Raw genomic sequence first — 17,846 nt, forward strand, 5'->3', positions numbered from 1 at the left:
AAAAACTGACATTTGTTTTTACATGATAAGTTTTCAAATGATTTTTATACACTGTAAGTACATACTACTTCTGGGAAAACTTCAGAGATAAAGTTGGATTTAAATTAGATTTTGAAAGATAATTGTTATATTGAAATACATATATTGAATATTTACATGCCAGGCACCTTACTTGATGCTTCCTCTATGTTATGTAATATCTGCTTAAGGTGAATATTCTTTCCAAATTGAGGAAGAAGAGTTGAAGCTCCCAGGGGTTGTTAACTAACTTGCTCAGAATCACCAAACCAGTAGTGGCAAGAACCAGTTTCAGTAGGTCTGAAGCACCAGAAAAGTCATTACAGAAAAAAAGGATTTTTTTAAAAAAAGTACAGATAGATAGCTGTGGATAAGCGCAAGATAGGCTAAATAATGGCAATAAACTTACTTGCTTGGAACAAAGGGTTACATAAGATGAGATTACAAAATGCAGATTGGTACCAAATTATATGTGGTCTTTAATATCAGGCTAGGAACTTAGATTTGACCATTTTAGGCTGTTAAGGCTTCACTGGGGATTTGAAAGGGAAATCCTGTAGTCTGCAGGACACATTGGTGGAGAGAAAGTTTGAAGGAATGGAATTGGAATGTCCTATAGCAGAGATGGAAGAGGTATTACGAGGAGCCAAGTGTGGTGGTGCACACCTGTAATCCCAGTGACTCTGGAAGCTAAGACAGGAGGATTGCAAGTTCAAGGCTAGCCTCGGCAACTTAGTGAGGCCCCAAGCAACTTAATGAAACTTTGTCTCAAAATAAAAAATAAAATAGGCTGGGACTGTAGCATAGTGATAAAGCACCCTTGGGTTTAATTTCAGTTTAAAAAAAAAAAAAATTTGTTGTGAGATAAGAATCTGTATGAATTTGAGACTAATAAATATCGGAGGAAATGGAGTTCAAAGAGAGTAAAAGACAGGTTTGAATGGTGACATTTTTAATAGAAATAAAGTCATCAAAATGTGTTTGTTTTGGAGAAAGAAAGTAAATTGAATTTTAGTCACATTGGCTTTAAGGAGATAACAAGTTTCTGAATAGCAGCAACTGAAATCTTGAACCTGAGGTCAGAAGCGATGTCAGTGCTTCTGTGAATCAATTCTCCAGCTAGGGGAGGTGAGTATAAGCTGTGCTGTATAGCTGTTCTGTCAATATGGTATCGATAAGCCCCACATGGCTATTTAAATTTAATACTTATAACAAAATAAAATTAAAATTTCAGTTCCTCCATCACACTCCCATATACCAAGTACTTAATAGCCACATGTGTATAAAGTTACCCTAATATACAGAAAAGATATAAGAACATTTCCATTCTCACAGGAAGTCTATTGAGTAATGTAGATATAAAGATTGGGAAGAGAGGACCAAGAAAAAAAGCAGGCAGTTTCAAGAGGAAAGGGATTAGTAATCGATATTGTCAGTGCTGCAGTGAAGGCAAGATGATGAACAGTTTTATTATTACAAGTTATATAACATATTGAGAAATCTCTAGTAGCCAAGAAAATAAACGGTGCTGGGGAAACTGAAAATTTATATATGGTAGAATGAAATTTAACCCCTATCTCTCACCCTGCACAAAACTCAAAAGTGGATCTAGGATATAGGCATCAGACCAGAAACCCCGTACCTACTGGAAGAAAATGTTGTCTCCATCATGTTGGCTTAAGAACCAACTTCCTCAACAAGACTCTGAAAGTGCAAGAAGTGAGATCAAGAATCAATAAATGGGAAGATATCACACTAAAAAACTGCTTCACAGCAAAGGAAATGAGAATGTGAAAACAGCCTACATAATGGGAGAAAATCTTTCCCACCTGCACCTCAGATTAATCTCCAGGATACACAAAGAACTCAAAAAACTTAACACCAAAAACAACAACAACAAAAACCCAATGAATAAGTGGGCAAAGGAACTCAACAGATACTTCACAGAAGAAATAACCATCAGTCAACAAATATATGAAAAAATGTTCAGCATCTCTAGCAATTTGAGAAATGCAAATTAAAACTACGCTGAGATTCCATCTTATTCCAGTCAAAATGGCAATTAGCAAGAATACAAGTAACAATAAATGTTGATGAAGATGTAGGGGAAAATGTACACTCGTACATTGCTGGTGGGACTACAAATTGGTGCAACCACTCTGGGAAGCAGTATGGAGATTACTCAAAAAACTTGGAATGGAACCACCATTTGATCTAATTATCCCACTCCTCAGTATATATTCCAAAGTACTTAAAATCAGCATACTATAGTGATGCAGCCACATCAATGTTTATAGAGCAGCTCAATTCACAATAGCTAAGTTATGGAACCAGCATAGAAGCCCTTAAACAGATGAATGGATAAAGAAAATGTGGTAGACATACACAATGGAATATTAGCCATAAAGAAGAATGAAATTATGGATTTGCCAGTAAATGAAACTGAAGACTGAATGTTCGTCTGATATGTGAATGCTAACACACAATAAGGCAGGAAGAATAGGAGGGAAGAATAGAAGTACATTGGATTAGACAAAGGGGAATGAAGGGAAGGTAGGTGGGTGGAAATAGAAAGACAGTAGTAATGAATTGGACATAACTTTCCTATGTTCATACATGAATACGTGATCACTGAAACTCCACATCATGTACAACCACAAAAATGGGATCCTAATTAGAATAAATTATTCTCTGTATATGTATAATATGTCAAAATACACTCTACTGTCGTGTATATCTAAAAAGAACAAATTATCCCCATCCCCGCAAAAAAGTTAAGTTATAGAAGAATCAGAGGAGTGAAGAAATAGATGTAAGACAGAATTTAACAATAGTTACAAGGTGTCAAATGGTTAGGTTGGGGTCAGAAACATCCAAGCCATAGAGTACCATACCTGATTTATGACATTGGAGTTCCTGTGTTGAAACACATTTCCTTTCTAGTAAACCCAAGTTTTCCTTCATTTTCTGATGGCCCATATTCCCCTGTGTTTGGGGTTCCCCTCCCAACAGCTTCCTGTTATTAAACTTGATTTAGTACATCTCTTTCCAGTTATCTATGCTTTTGCTTTGGTAACAGAGGGCATGTAGGAATCTTATACTTTCATCTACCTATATTTGCAAGGTAGTCTATAAAAAATTAAAGATTTTTGGAGGTGTAGAATACTAGGGATTGAGCCCAGTGCTCTACTACTGAGCTACATCCCAATCTTGTTTACCTTTTATTTGAGGCTGGGTCTTGCTAAATTGCCTTAGTTGGCCTTGAACTTTCAATCTTCCTGCCTCAACTGAGTAGCTGATATTACAAGTATGCACCACTGTGCCCAGGTTAATTTTTTTTTTTAATAAGTGGTGCTGGGGATTGAACCCAGGGTCTTGTGCATGCCAGGCAAGTGCTCTACCACTGAGCTACACCACTCCCCAGCATAAAAAAATTAAACTTTAACAGATTATCTTAAAGTAATAGGTTGGTCTCTATAAAAGATGAAATATAAATACTTGTTTTCCATTAGGGTATTATTTTGAAATTATAACTTGAAATAGTGATATATTGTTAATGTGGGGGGAAAATCAAATGATTCTAAGAGTGGGCTCTTAATATGTACTTTATAAAGTATTAAAGTACTATAAGAATTAAACTTCAATTTTGTTTTTATTCAGTGGCCCTCAGATTCTCAAGAGATTGATTCTAAGGAACTTTCAGCTGGCTCTCAATTTGTAGGCCTCATGGCAGTTCTAACAGCATGTTTTTCAAGTGGCTTTGCTGGAGTTTATTTTGAGAAAATCTTAAAAGAAACAAAACAATCAGTGTGGATAAGAAACATTCAGCTTGGTAAGTTTTAAGTCTTTTCTAATTTTTTTTTTTCCCTTTGCGGTGCTGGAGATTGAACCCAAGGCCTTGTGAATGTTAGCAAATACTCTATGACTAAGCCATACCTTCATCCCCTTTAGTATTTTAAAAAGTGATTATCTTGTTGGGTGTAATGGTACACACCTGTAATCCCAGTGGCTTGGGAGGCTGAGACAGGAGAATCATGAGTTCAAAGCCAGGCTCAGCAACTGTGAGGCCCTAAGCAACTCAGTGAGACCCTGTCTCTAGATAAAATACAAAATAGGCCTGGGGATGTGGCTCAGTGGTTGAGTACCCCTGAGTTCAATCCCTGGTACCCCCCAAAATAAAATAAAGTTATTATATTGTTTTATTTACAAATTTCTGTACATCTTTTTAAATAAGTTACATAAAATATGCTTTTTATGCAAATATCTGGCAATGTTTTTCCTTTTAGAAAAAATGTATTTTAGGGGCTGGGGTTATGGCTCAGTGGTAGAGCGCTCGCCTCACACGTGCAAGGCTCTGGGTTCAATCCTCAGCACCACATATAAATAAATAAATAAAATAAAGGTATTGTGTACAACTACAAAAAAAATGAATATTTTTTTAAAATTTTAAAAATTAAAGAAATGTATTTTAAAGCTGGGTGTGGTTGGCACATGCCTATAATACCAGTGACTCAAGAGGATGAGACAGGATTGCAAGTTTAAGGCTAGCCTTAGCAAATTAGCAGAGGTCCTAAGCAACGTGGTGAGACCCTGTCTCAAAAAAAAAAAGTATTTAAATGAATGCCTTTTATTCAAGAATATGGAATTGTAGGTTTGTAACATAACATATAATCTATTCCTGTTCTTATCATTTGTAGCATTAGTAACTTTACCCTTAGTTTTCACTTCTTTCATTTCAAGTGTTGCAAATAACTGTTTTACTCCTGAAAAGGTGGATTTAAGATACTTAAGTGGGGTTGAGGTTGTGGCTCAGTGTAGAGTGCTCACCTAGCATATGCGAGGCCCTGGGTTCGATCCTCAGCATCACATAAAAATAAATAAATAAAATAAAGGTATTGTGTCTAACTACAACTAAAAAATAAATATTAAAAAAAGATACTTAAGTGGAGGAAGTTAGAAATGATGAACTTTTGGTTTTCTAAATATTAACATGCTTTTTTATTTCAAAGTGTTATGTTTTAGCTCTTAAATAATATAGCATTTTTCTAACGGAAGGTAAGTAGCTTAAAAGAAAAAGAATCCCTATGGATTGCCTTTGAGCAAAGATTTAAACTACTTATAGTATTATTATGATTAAATCCTCATACAAGGATTCCAAAAATTAGTATTATTGGCTTATATTCATTTTGGATAGTGCTACTTAGAAAACTGCCATGTGAGAAGCAGCTGCTTTGCAAGTGAACACATTCTATTTTAAGTTTTTGTCCCTGAGAATTTGGGGCTTATTTTTGAAATCACTGTTTTTTTTCCCCAATCCACATCAATTTAATAGATATCCATTTCTCTCTTCATCAGCAGTCATATAGGCCTCTTCTGTTTCCTACACAGCAAATTGTTTATACTCCTAATGGCCCATATTGTAAGTCAAACTTCCCAAATTTGATTAGTCATCCTTTCATCTGTTTTCCAATAATGTGGTAACAAAAAACTGAATCTTTATGTTATCAAATAGGATTTATTTATGTTTCTCTGCAAAATGTGTAGAAATGTATCATTTTTTCCCTTTCAGGGTAAATATTTTTAAAGCAAAATTTAATTAGCTTCTTTTTGTTCAGTTTGTTTAGAATATAGTTTCACAGATTTAAAAGCAGTAATCAGTTTAATTTACCATTTCAGAAAAAGTATATCTGTAGCAGAGTGCTTAAGAACACTTAGTTTTAAAGTCATACTCCTCAAATCCTGATTTTATCACTTACTGACTCTGTGACATTTCAGAAGTTATTTTAACATATCTGTGATTCACTTTCATCTATAAAATGTAGTAACTAATTGCTGGCTGTGGTGGTGCATGCCTTTAATTTCAGCTATTTGGGAGGCTGAAGCAGAAGGATCTCAAGTGTGAAGCCAGCCTGGACAACTTAGACTGTCTCAAGATAAAAAAGACTAGCAGGCAGGAAACCCAGGGTTCAGTCCCCAGTACTGTAAAAAAGAAAAAAACAAGAAAGAAAAGTGTACCTAATTACAGTACCCACTCATATACTGCTATGAGTATTAAATGAGATAATACATGTGAAGTATTTAGGAAAAAGTGTCTTGCATATCCATGTAATAAGCACTAAAGTCATCTATTTATATAAATATGCAAATAGACAAGAAAAAACAAGATATTAAAGAGATCAGCATCCCAATGACCTAAGACCTCCTGGTAGGTCTCACCTCTTTATTTTATTTTATTTTAATACCAGGAATTGAACCCAGCAGCACTTAACCACCAAACCACATCCTCAGCCCTTTATTATATTTTATTTAGAGACAGGTATTTTGAGTAGCTTAGGGCCTTGCTAAGTTACTGAGGCTGGCTTTGAACTCGTGATCCTCCTGCCTCAGTCTCCCAAGCCATTGGGATTACAGGCATACACTACCTCGCCCATCCTCTAGGACCCACCTCTTGAAAGTTCTATCACTTCCCAGTAATGCCGCAAGCTGGGGACCAAGCCTTTAACACTTGGGCCTTTGGGGGACATTTTAGCTCCAAACTATAGTATATACTATATATGTTTTTAGTTAATTAAAAAGTATTACTTTTATAAATTAAATTTTTAAAATTTTGCTACTTTCAGGAATTTTTGGAATTATATGCTAGCATTAATTTCATGTTCAAAATTAAGGAGAAAGCTGGCATTAAATGAAATTTTAAAGAGTTTTTCATATCCCCTTTAATTCCTTTTGTTATGGAAAGCTGCCTAGTTCTAGCTTTACAAAAAAAAAAAAAATCATATCCCTGCTACCTCTTTGACTGCATATATTCCAAAGATTGTCCATAGAGGTGGTTCCTATAGACATCCATAGCCTACCAGTGATCCTGGAAATTGCTTAAATCCAGTAGTCATATGATAGGCTCTATTGTTAAGGTGAGGAACTCTGTAATGAATAAGGTATAATTTCTATTTTCACTGAGCTGACTTTCCCCAAAATTGAGATTTCAGCAGTACATATAGATTCTAATATTTTTTACCCCTCATTTTTTAGTTATTAATTATTATACTTTCAAAACATGAAAAAAGGCTGTTATATGTGCAAGCTTTTATATATGCATGTATTATGTAAAGATATCAAAATTTAGACATAGCAAAAGGAAGATACAAGATATGACATATACTGAAAGCAGGAGACTTTGTAAATATTTGAATGGGGCAGCCATATAATCATATAATTTCTGCAGTTATATTATTTTAGCACTCATTTGATAATCTCTGTTCTTTTTAATATTCCCCATCTTTGACTTTGTCGTAGTCATGATATAATACTGTGTGTTACTTTGTTAAGTTTATATAAACCAAGTAAAAAATTTAAAAGTAGTCAAATTTCATTTAAAAAAATAAAGTAACTATAAAACTTTTTGGGATATCAACAGAAACATTCTCTCTTCAGAAAAACTAAATGACATGATACAGACTTCTCTCTCTTTTTTTTAGGGTTTTTTGGGAGCATATTTGGATTAATGGGTGTTTACATTTATGATGGAGAATTGGTATCAAAGAATGGTTTTTTTCAGGGATATAACCGACTGACCTGGATAGTAGTAGTTCTTCAGGTAAAGCATGTAAAGTCTTTTATTTAATGCTAAAGAGAATCAAAGTTGCTATGGATATTGGCGGGGAAGACGATGGTGGGGGGGATCCCTCCTGTTAGTTCTTTCATTGTGTCTAATTTATTCAGGGAAGTTAAAAATAGAACTGGTCTTAATGCTCTAATGAAAAACTCACTTTAAAAAGGGTCCTGAGTAAACACTGTGGTATTTAAGTTTAATCATGAAATGCAAGTTTAATAATAAAGCGGCTGAAGCTAAGGACAAATAAAACTTTTGATTTTTCTATAACTCATATTGTACAGAAAGTGTGTGGTCAGCTCCTGAAGATCAAAGAAACAGATCTAGATATTTCATTCTAGTTTTTTAACTTCATTTTTTAGTTAACATATTGAAACATTCCTGTCAAATTAGGTCAGTTTGTATTTAATTTGAATTTATTCAAGAGTCAAGTAATTAATTTCGTTTTCAAAAAATACTTATTGAGGACTTGGGATATACCTCAGTTGGTAGAGAGCTTGCCTCACATGAACAAAGCCCTGGGTTCAATCCCTAGCACCACCAAAAAACAAAAACAAAAACAAAAACAAAAAACTTATTGAGTACTCTACTCTGGAGGACATAAAAATAAAGATACAAGTCACTGCTCTTAGAGCCTTCTATTCTTCTAGAAGTATTTGAAGTTATAAGGAGAAAAGTCCTGGAAGGCTAGTGAAGATGTCAGAGAATAGTTTGGTTTTGACAGCAGGAAGGATATTTCTGTTTTTAAGATACTGAAAGAAAGGAGACACGATGAGAGAAAATTTGAAGTGCAATTAGGGTAAGTCAAGAGAATTTATGTGTGATATAATTTATCCTAGCAAAAAAAGGAAGTCATCTTCCCTTAACTAGGGGCTCAAGACATGAGCAAAATTAAAAAGATCTGGTATAACTGACTGATCATAGGAATACATAGAAGAATGACAGTGTTGCCTAGAAATAATGGAACTCAAACATTAATTTGTAGTAAACTCAATTGGAATAATTTGTGACTTTCTCTAAATAAAGCTACTATCATTAAAGGTGGAGGGAAAGTTGTTAAGGTGAGTAGTCCAGATTTGGAAACTGATATGAAGTACAGGTTGCATATCCCTTATCCAAAATACTTGAGATCAAAAGTGTTTCAGATTTTTCATTTTGGGGAATGGACTCACACACATGCACATGTGCATGCATGCACGCACATACACAAACATACACACACCTTTTACTCATAACATATAATATTTTTAATGTACTTGTATTATGACTACCCATTACATGAGGTCAGGTGTGGCATTTTCTGCTTGTGGCATCATGTCAGTGCTCAAATGAAGTTAGGATTTTGGAATACTTTGGATTAGGGATGATCAACCTATACAGTAAAATCACTCTCTTTCCGTTTTTTGGGTTGGGGGATCTCCTTGGTGATTGAACCCAGGACCTTGCATTTGCTAGGTGAGCACTGTAACACTGAGCTACCACCCACCCACAACAACCTCATTTTAAAAATAGCCCCATCTGGAATTTGAGAGATTGGGTAGAAAGTTCTTCATGAATTTTTTTTTTTTTTTTTTTTTTTTAATAGATGGACACAACACAATGCCTTTATTTTTTTTTTATGTGGTGCTGAGAATCGAACCCAGGTAGAGCACAAGGCTAGTGGGTGGCTTAATGGTAGAGCACTTACCTACCATGTGTGAGACCCTGGATTCAATTTCCAGCACAGCAGAAAGAAAGCTGGGAGGGGAGGGAGTAAGGAGAGAGAGGAAACAAAGGAAGAGAAAGAGATGATTAAAACTAATTTAGCAAGAGTAATCTGATGACAGTGAGTGGTAGATTAGGATGGAGAGAACCTAGAAGAAGAAAGCAAAGTTAGGAGGTTGCTGAAAGGTTAGTGAAAAAAATCTTTTTAATTATTTCATTTTTACTCAAAGATAAAAATATAACACTGTTCACAGTGACCTGTCTTCCCACATTTGTCCAAACAAATGATGTTTAATTAATAATTAGGTGAGGATAGATGTCTTTTCATAATGTGATCATACTCTATTACAGTAAGACTCAGATAATTTTGGTAGTTACTCTAAGAGTTACCTTTTGAAATATGCAGACTAGTGAACAAAACCTGTGAGTGTATTGTTTATGAGATGTTTACTATAAATTGTTTACTATAATGGGATTCGATTCGTAGGACAAAAGCCTAAATCTTCATTGAATAATGAAATTCTCTGCAAAGTAATTCTGTTTTTAAAAATAATCTCTTAAAACTTTTGTAGGCACTTGGAGGCCTTGTAATAGCTGCTGTTATTAAGTATGCGGATAATATTTTAAAAGGATTTGCAACCTCTTTATCCATAATATTATCAACACTGATATCCTATTTTTGGCTACAAGATTTTGTGCCAACCAGGTAATTTATTATTTTCTATTTCTGTAAATCCTTAAAATATATATAAAATTAAGAATTCTTAAAGTAATTTGATATTTTATCCTATTATAACTTTTGAAAAAATATTGAAATATAATTTAAAAATCCATTAATCTATTTTTTAAGAAGATTTCAAACTACTTGAAAGGAAATCTTCCATTGAAAAACTTTTACACACACACGTGTGTGTGTGTGTGTGTGTGTGTGTTATAAAGTGATAAACTAAGTCAAATATTGGTGGTATTGGGGATCAAACCCCGAGCTTCATACATGCTAGGCAACTGTTCTACCACTGAGCTACCACCCAGCCCTTTTTATTTTATTTTGAGACAGGTCTCTCCTGCCTACCACCATGTCTAGCTCATAACATTTTTAATGCATAATTTTGGTAGCCAACACCAGGAGAGTTTTGTTTTTAGAGCAGGAGAATGACTTTGAACTGTTAATAGAAACTTTAAAAGCAACACTAGTCAAGTTTATATAAAAACTTTTTTAAAATGTACATATAAAAAGTTAAGTTTCATTGTCTAGTTTCCATCCAGTTTGTTCATTACCAAAATAAGGTAGATTATATCTATGTATAAGTAGAATAAAGAGAAAATTAAGAACTTCCTGCATTTAAGCTAATTTATTTTTGTAAATCAGGCCTGAATTTTGGTTATTGTTACCTTGCATTTTAAGCAAAACTTACCTTGGTTTAATATAAAAAATGAATTTTCCTTTTATCTGGTCAAATATTTAAAGAATTGAGACCTTACATTATTGAATGTATTGCGTGCAAAATGCATATTTAGGTAAAATACAGCTAAACATCTTGCTTTGGGAGACACTGTGCAAGAGGTGAGAGTACAGGTTCAGGAGTCAGAAAAATCTGGACTTGAATCCTGTCTTGTGCTTAAGGTTGTGGGGACTTCAGGCAAGTTATTTAAACTTTTAAAACCTATTTCCTCAGGTAAAAAACGAAGATAGTACTCTGATTTCTTAATAGGTTGTTCTGAGAACTAAGTGAGATAAACGTATGTAAAGCATTTAGCCAAATACCTTATGGAAAGTACTCAGTATTTGTTAGCCATGTTATGGCAACATTTTCTTCCCAAATTATAATTGGGTTTATGGTAAAGATATAAAAAGATTTTGTTTTGCTTATAATCTGATTTTCTTTTTTTCATTTTTCCTTCTTGTCATTTAGTGTCTTTTTCCTTGGAGCCATCCTTGTAATAGCAGCTACTTTCTTATATGGTTATGATCCCAAACCTGCAGGAAATCCCATTAAAGCATAGTCATAAACTTTGTTTAACTGGTTTCTCATGATGGTGCACTAGGAATCTCAACGTTAATCTTGCACAGAGGACTTCTACTGATTCTGTGAAGATATCATCATGCTGAATCTGATCATATTGTTCAGGTGGTTTGAAAATATACAGGCTTAAAGATAAAATGTTTGTACTGTATATGTAGCAAAACACATTATGCCTAGAAATCAAAACTTTAAAGTATTTCCAGGGTTTAAAATTAGAGAGAATATTGGAGGAAACTTGAAATCTAATTTTAAAGAGTTTACCTTTTTGATTGCTGCAGAAATGTCCTATGCACTCTTTGCAAGAGCACACAAATATCAATTTTTGCAAATTAGATCTACTTACTCTTATTAGATGTTTTTTACCTTATTCTTTCTGTACAGAAATATCAAATCACATGGAATAGTTGAAGTTTGAAAATTATAATTACCTATTAAAGCTGTGAAAAATAGAAATATTTGAAAAAAATTTTTCACATATCTGAGATTTTTATATTTGTATAAAGATTACTAAACAAAGGATTGCCAAATATTATTTGTTCACTTACAAAAATTTGATAAAGTAATATTCTCAGTCTGATTTGTCAGAAAATAAAATTCATATTTAAATGTAGTGTAAAGAAACATCTATTTCTCCATATACATCCTAAGATTTTTTTTAGTGCTTTGAGACAGCTGAAAGCAATCCAGTTGTTCCTGTGCTAGACTTTACTCTAATGGAGTTTTACCCTTGATCTCTTAATTGACTATCTTTTCTGTAAATCAGATAAATTCTTAATATTACTTTAAATTAAATTTTTGTGTTGTTACTGAAAATTTTAAATGTAATTTAAAGGAATTAAATACCGATTTAATAATTTAAAATAATTATTGTCTAATAGCTCCATTTGGAGAATTTTGAACTATCAAGTTATACTGTATACAAATAGAAAGATTTTAAATTAATATTTTACTTATCTGTAGAAATTTCCTTTAATCAACAACTGTTGACAAAAACAACAACCAAAAATATTAGTTGTATAGGTATCAGTGGACCAAGACCAAAATGACTTTTCTTGGAGACATTCCTGTTGCCATATTACACTATTTTAGATGGCGCCAGAACTTTAAATTCAAGACTGGTCAGAAGAAATGTTTTAGACTTCTCATAAGCCCATTTTCCCCAGGAGTACTGTGATCACATGACTGGGAGATGTAGTTGAATTCAGAGTTCCCTTTCTATGTTCCATGAAAGCTGCTGGGAAGGAGTCACCATTTTGCTTTTAAAATAAAGGGTTTTCTTCCCTATTCAACACTGGAGTTGAGGATGTGAATTTATATGTTATTTAATAAACTGGTTCAAAGGAGAGAGAATATATTAGAAACAGTAAGATGAATTGGTGGGCAAAAATACATTCTATAAGTGATATAGGTTTAATTTAATTATTGACTATATGCAGATTATCTATTAAGTATAAGAAGTATTTTGCTTTATTTTTTCATTTATACTGTATATATTTTTAAAAGTCTGTTCTGATATAAAAACTGTAAAAGAATATTTTTATATAGTTCTAGTGGATTTTGTTAAATAGAATTTGGCTGGAGAATAATGTTATTCCAAACCATTGGATACTCTTGGATAATTTGGACTGGCTGTGCTACCTTGCTAATGCAGTGATCTAATTTGGACTGCAGTGACCATCTTTTAGAGTATTTTGTTTGATAACCACATTTTGTTTTAAGACTGCAACAACATTCAGACTTATATCCTATTACTACTAAGAGAAATCTAAATCTTGCAAACACACAGATTTTAAGACTGAAAATAAAAATATATGTTCAGTTTACAGTGTTGTTTGGGCAATTATGTATTAATGCATTGTGCATTCAACAATTTTTTGTTAACTTAGTTTAGTCTGCCCCTATTCTAACACTTAAGCAATTACACAAGTAAATTATTAGATAATATAGGTATGTTTAATAACATTTTCAGGTGTCCATAATAATATATTTTTGGAGATTTCCAACAAAGATTATAAAATGTAATTAGGAATTGTGAAAATGGAAAATAGTCTAAAGTATATTTTTAAAGCAAACTTTCATTAGCCATAATTTATACTTTGCTTTTCTAATAGGTTTGAAAATGTTATGGAGCTATGTAGTTTTTAATTTTTAATTCAAAGGAAGCAATCATATTGAAGAAGATGGATTTGGGTCCTAGATCATGTCATATATACAGATAATGCTATTTTATGTATTTGTTTTGTGTTTTAATGACCTTCAGAGGTCCTTATTGTATTAAGCTTTTATAAAGATGACACCTGGATAATTTAAATTTCTGTACTTTTTAAAAAAGTGTATTTGTTGTCTCTCATCTAAGTTGTTCCATGTAAGAATGTATTACTTCTTGGGAGAAAAGTGCCAGTTGATAATTAAACTAAAAATTAAGAATGTAGTTATTGTGAATTAAAGTTTAAAATGCAACAGGTAGGGGTTTCAATATAGCAGTATTACCAATTCTTTAATAAGTGATTTTAGAGAAGTCCTAAGCTACTTTTACGGTAGAATATATAGTACTTAAATATTTACATCTAATGTCACCAAATTTCATAGAAAAGAAAGGCAGTTTGCTATTTAAACTAGATTCTTATAACATGGACTCTAAAAGGAAACTAATTGACATTCTGCTCTGTGCATTTAGTGTAATAATGACTGTTCTTACATATCAAATCATTGGCCTTTAAATGTCATTGTATAGTCATTCAACTTAGTTTTTTTTAAGGATTTAGCATTCCTTATTTTATTTAAACATGCACAGAAAATATTTAATTACTATGGGTATACACTTTACATCAGTTGTTTATGCTCTATTGAAAGTAATCTTAAGAATTTCCAGGATAATTTAATTACAGGGCCAAGGAAAAAGCACCTTTATCAAAATCTGGTCCTATGTGCCTTGCCTTACCAAATACCTGACTTTTCTGAAGAATATTTCTGTAATTTGCAACTTTAGACACATAGGCAAAATTAGAATTTTCCAAGAATAACTATAATTCTGCTTTTGGTTATTTCAGCATTTGCTCTTTAAACCCATTGTCTAATAAAACTGAAATAGATATAACTATAAAAAGCATAGTTAACAGTTCTCATTTAGATAAATTGTGGTACCATTGTATCATCATCATTCAGCTTTTGGGAACTTAACAGTTGTATATAACTGTCATTTTGTTGTCTCATTTCTTATAAGATTTAATTTACTGTAAATTTAAAAAATATTTTTAAATGGTTTGTATCCTGAATTTTTCAATGCCTATATTTTATTTGTTTAGAAAGATTCTTTTGGACTTGGGGATGTGATTTGTATATTTAAATTTTTATGGACAAAAGTTAAAAGGAATATGTAAATTGATCTTTTGTTAAATGATTTTTAATTGGAAAATTTCTCTTGTCATTGATTGGTATCCATTATTATCTATTTAATAGATTGTTGAAATAGATTATTTTCATAAATAACTCTAGATTTTCCTATATTTCCTTATTCATCTCTGTCTGTGGCTGAACCTATGAATTAGTCTCATCATATAAATCAGAAATGAACTGCTGATGTTTACTTTTCTAGTTGACTTTTTATCACATGTGATTGCCCTTCCTTTTTTCTATCCTATGCTCTAACATAAAAGAATGGGTTTTATTTAAACTAGTTAGAATACATCTGCCTAAAATTATTTTTTTGTAAATAAAATGTCTTTGCTAGCCTTAAGGTTAATTAAGTAATTTGGTACTTACTTTCTCCACAATTTGAATATAATTGCTTCTTTTGTGACTATCAGTTGAAAGCATAGAGATTAAATGTAATAAGCAACATATAGAATTTTATTTCCATCTCTAGTACTGAAATAACTTTACACAAATGCTTTAAAAGATCACTAAAAAATAGTCCAGATAATGAAGAAGAATTAACTCATGAGCATGTTAGGAAAATTTTTATTTCTTGCTAAGTTTATAAGAAATATTGACATAAATGAAAAGAACATAAATGTCAGGAAATGCCTTATAATGAGGACTTGATGGAAAACTCAATAAAAATGTCAATTTAAACAGTATTTATAAAATTAATCACAAACGATCTTGAAATGCCATTACCTATGATTTCAAATTTGACAGTTATTCTAAAAATGTTCATGATTTTGTCAATAATGAGTTTATGAAGTTGGAAGAAAGTTGTAAACTATCAAAAATGGGTAGGTAGCTTAAAAAGATTCATGACAGGGAACTGTGATTGAAAGTAATGCTGATAAATGGAAGCAGAATGACAACAAGAAAAAGCCAGGTTGATACTTTTCTTATTCCTGACATGGAACTTTTCTTGAGCCAGGTTACCAGGTTAAAAATCAACAATGAGCTAGTCAGACCCGAAAAGAAGCCAACCAAAACATTTTGAAATTACCGAGAGGACTACTTGAACTATGTATTCACATTCACTATGGTTCAGAATAAGCCTTGTCCTAAGTATTTATTGTTATTTTGAGATATTAGCCAATGGCAGTAGCATTGTGTATAATTCATAAATAAATAATTATACACATAAAAAGATCACTAAAATAAGAATATCAACATTTAAAAAGATACTTTGGTAACTGCTCATGAATAGCACTAACTGAAAATCTTTAATGTTATTTTTTATTAGAATGCTTCTTTTGTTCAAAATATATCAAAATCTCAAATCTAAGTGCTATGCAAACATATCTCAGAATCATCAATACTACTGCCTTTCAACAGAGTCAGATAGTAACCAGCTAGTCTTTCTTACTGTTCTTACAAAGATAATTCCTTCAAGGCAGGACACTAAGATTACATACTCTAGAAAATATCAAGGAAAACCCAAATTGCCTTCAATTACCAAAGATTTGAGATTTTTCTAAAGTTGGAGACTATGTCTAGGTGATTGCAAATTCAGGGTTTCCCAAATCCATCCACTGGTTTGATGATTTGCTAGAAAAAACTAACAAAGCTATTATACCCACACTCACATCTATTACAGGGAAAGGAAATATAAATTACAACCAGACAAAGGGAGAGACACATAAGGCAAAGTCTAGGAGGAGTTCAAACTTGGAACTTCCAGTGTCCTCTCCCTGTAGAGTCATGGACAACATTATCTACTTCTGGCCACTATGTGTGACAGTATGCAAAAGGAAGCTCACCCCAGCTGAGCTGTCCAGATTTTTATTTAGTCAGTATGGTTGATTCTTTTGTCTATATGAATAAATTCTCTACAGCCCTAACCTCACCCTGGAGATCTTTCTGACATCAGGCTCCAAGGGCTCACCATAGGTCATGTTTTTAATATAAACTGTCAGTCGTGGTGTGAGGAGCCCAATATGAATAATAAAGACATTCCTATAACTGGGACCTCCCAAAAACTTGGGCCAGAATTTTGTTGAGGCCAAATTCTTTACTACACAGTGACTGATCATCTGTAAATAAAATGCCCCTGAATTGATGGGGATGATAAGCAGTAACAATTCTTGTTTATAGAGTCTTAATGTATGCACTGCTACTTATAATTTTAGAAATTTTGTGAAATGTTTCTAAACATTTCTAGGGTTGGAAAAATATGTATAATCAGGGGCTGGGGTTTGTGGCTCAGTGGTAGAGTGCTTGCCTAGCATGTGTGAGGCACTGGGTTCTATCCTCGGCACCACATAAAAATAAATAAATAAAATAAAAGTATTGTGTCCAACTACTAAAATATAAATATTAAAAATGTATAATCAGGCCCGGGGAGAAGGAAGATGGCGGCGAGGGGAGTGCATTGCCCCCGTGTGCTGCTTCACTGTGTGGGAGTATAACAAGTCAGGACGGCTAAAGGGTATCTTCTTAGGAATTTCCAGCAATAGTGGGGTGCTCCGGAACCTGGAGGAAGGATTTCCATCGCACGAGGATCGGCTACGGGGACTCAAACGCGAGAGGTTTGTCGCACGGAGGGTAACACTGCTTATTCAGCAAATCGCCCCACGGCTAGAGTCTGCAGCGCGTGCTGGGATAGAGACGCAGGGTTACAGCGCTGCAGTTTCTGCCAGCCGCGCAAGCAGCGTACTCAGGGCTGAATTCTGGGTTCGAGACGGGGGAAGGAAGCGGTCCATCTCGGTTCTCCACACCGGTCAGACCACAGAAGAGGCCAGCAGCCACCATGTTGGTAAACTGACGTCACCTCCCCTGTTTTCGACTGACCGCAGCTCATTCAGCCATAGATCAGGTAATTTCAGGCTGCAATTCGCCTGCGGCTTGCAGACAGATTGCTAGGGTTCAGTGCCTGGGTGCTTCTTAGAACCTGATCTTATCGGAGAGAACACCGAGCGCGGGGCGGCTGAGTTCTGGCTCCCGGAACCGTCCCAGAACCGCCCTGGCCCAGGGCTGCGGAGCCTGCGGAGGCTGCTTCTTGGACCCTGCCCCTATCAGAGCATACACCAAGCAATAAGCAGCCGAATTCCGGCTCCCGGAACTGAGCCTGC

General features: G+C 33.7%; 1 protein-coding gene and 1 non-coding gene across 6 annotated transcripts in view; one reads left to right on the forward strand and one right to left on the reverse strand.

Moving 5' to 3' along the window:
• Positions 1-15,434, forward strand: part of Slc35a3 (solute carrier family 35 member A3) — a 43,898-nt gene extending 28,464 nt beyond the window's left edge. For 4 of the 5 annotated variants that reach the window (XM_015502602.2, XM_048814605.1, XM_048814607.1 and 1 more), the window contains 4 exons: positions 3,679-3,850; positions 7,494-7,612; positions 9,904-10,037; positions 11,245-15,434. In XM_015502602.2, coding sequence (XP_015358088.1) covers positions 3,679-3,850; positions 7,494-7,612; positions 9,904-10,037; positions 11,245-11,335 — 516 coding nt within the window. In that variant the 3' untranslated portion in view covers positions 11,336-15,434. The remainder of the gene's footprint in view (positions 1-3,678; positions 3,851-7,493; positions 7,613-9,903; positions 10,038-11,244) is intronic. The other variant, XM_048814606.1, reaches the window with a different exon arrangement.
• Trnaa-ggc lies at positions 3,365-3,436 on the reverse strand. Its single transcript has one exon. It is a non-coding gene; the product is annotated as a tRNA-Ala (tRNA).
• Positions 15,435-17,846: the final 2,412 nt, after the last annotated feature.

The sequence above is a fragment of the Marmota marmota genome, unplaced genomic scaffold (genome assembly GCF_001458135.2).
Source record: "Marmota marmota marmota unplaced genomic scaffold, marMar, whole genome shotgun sequence".
NCBI classification, from domain to species: Eukaryota; Metazoa; Chordata; class Mammalia; order Rodentia; family Sciuridae; genus Marmota; species Marmota marmota.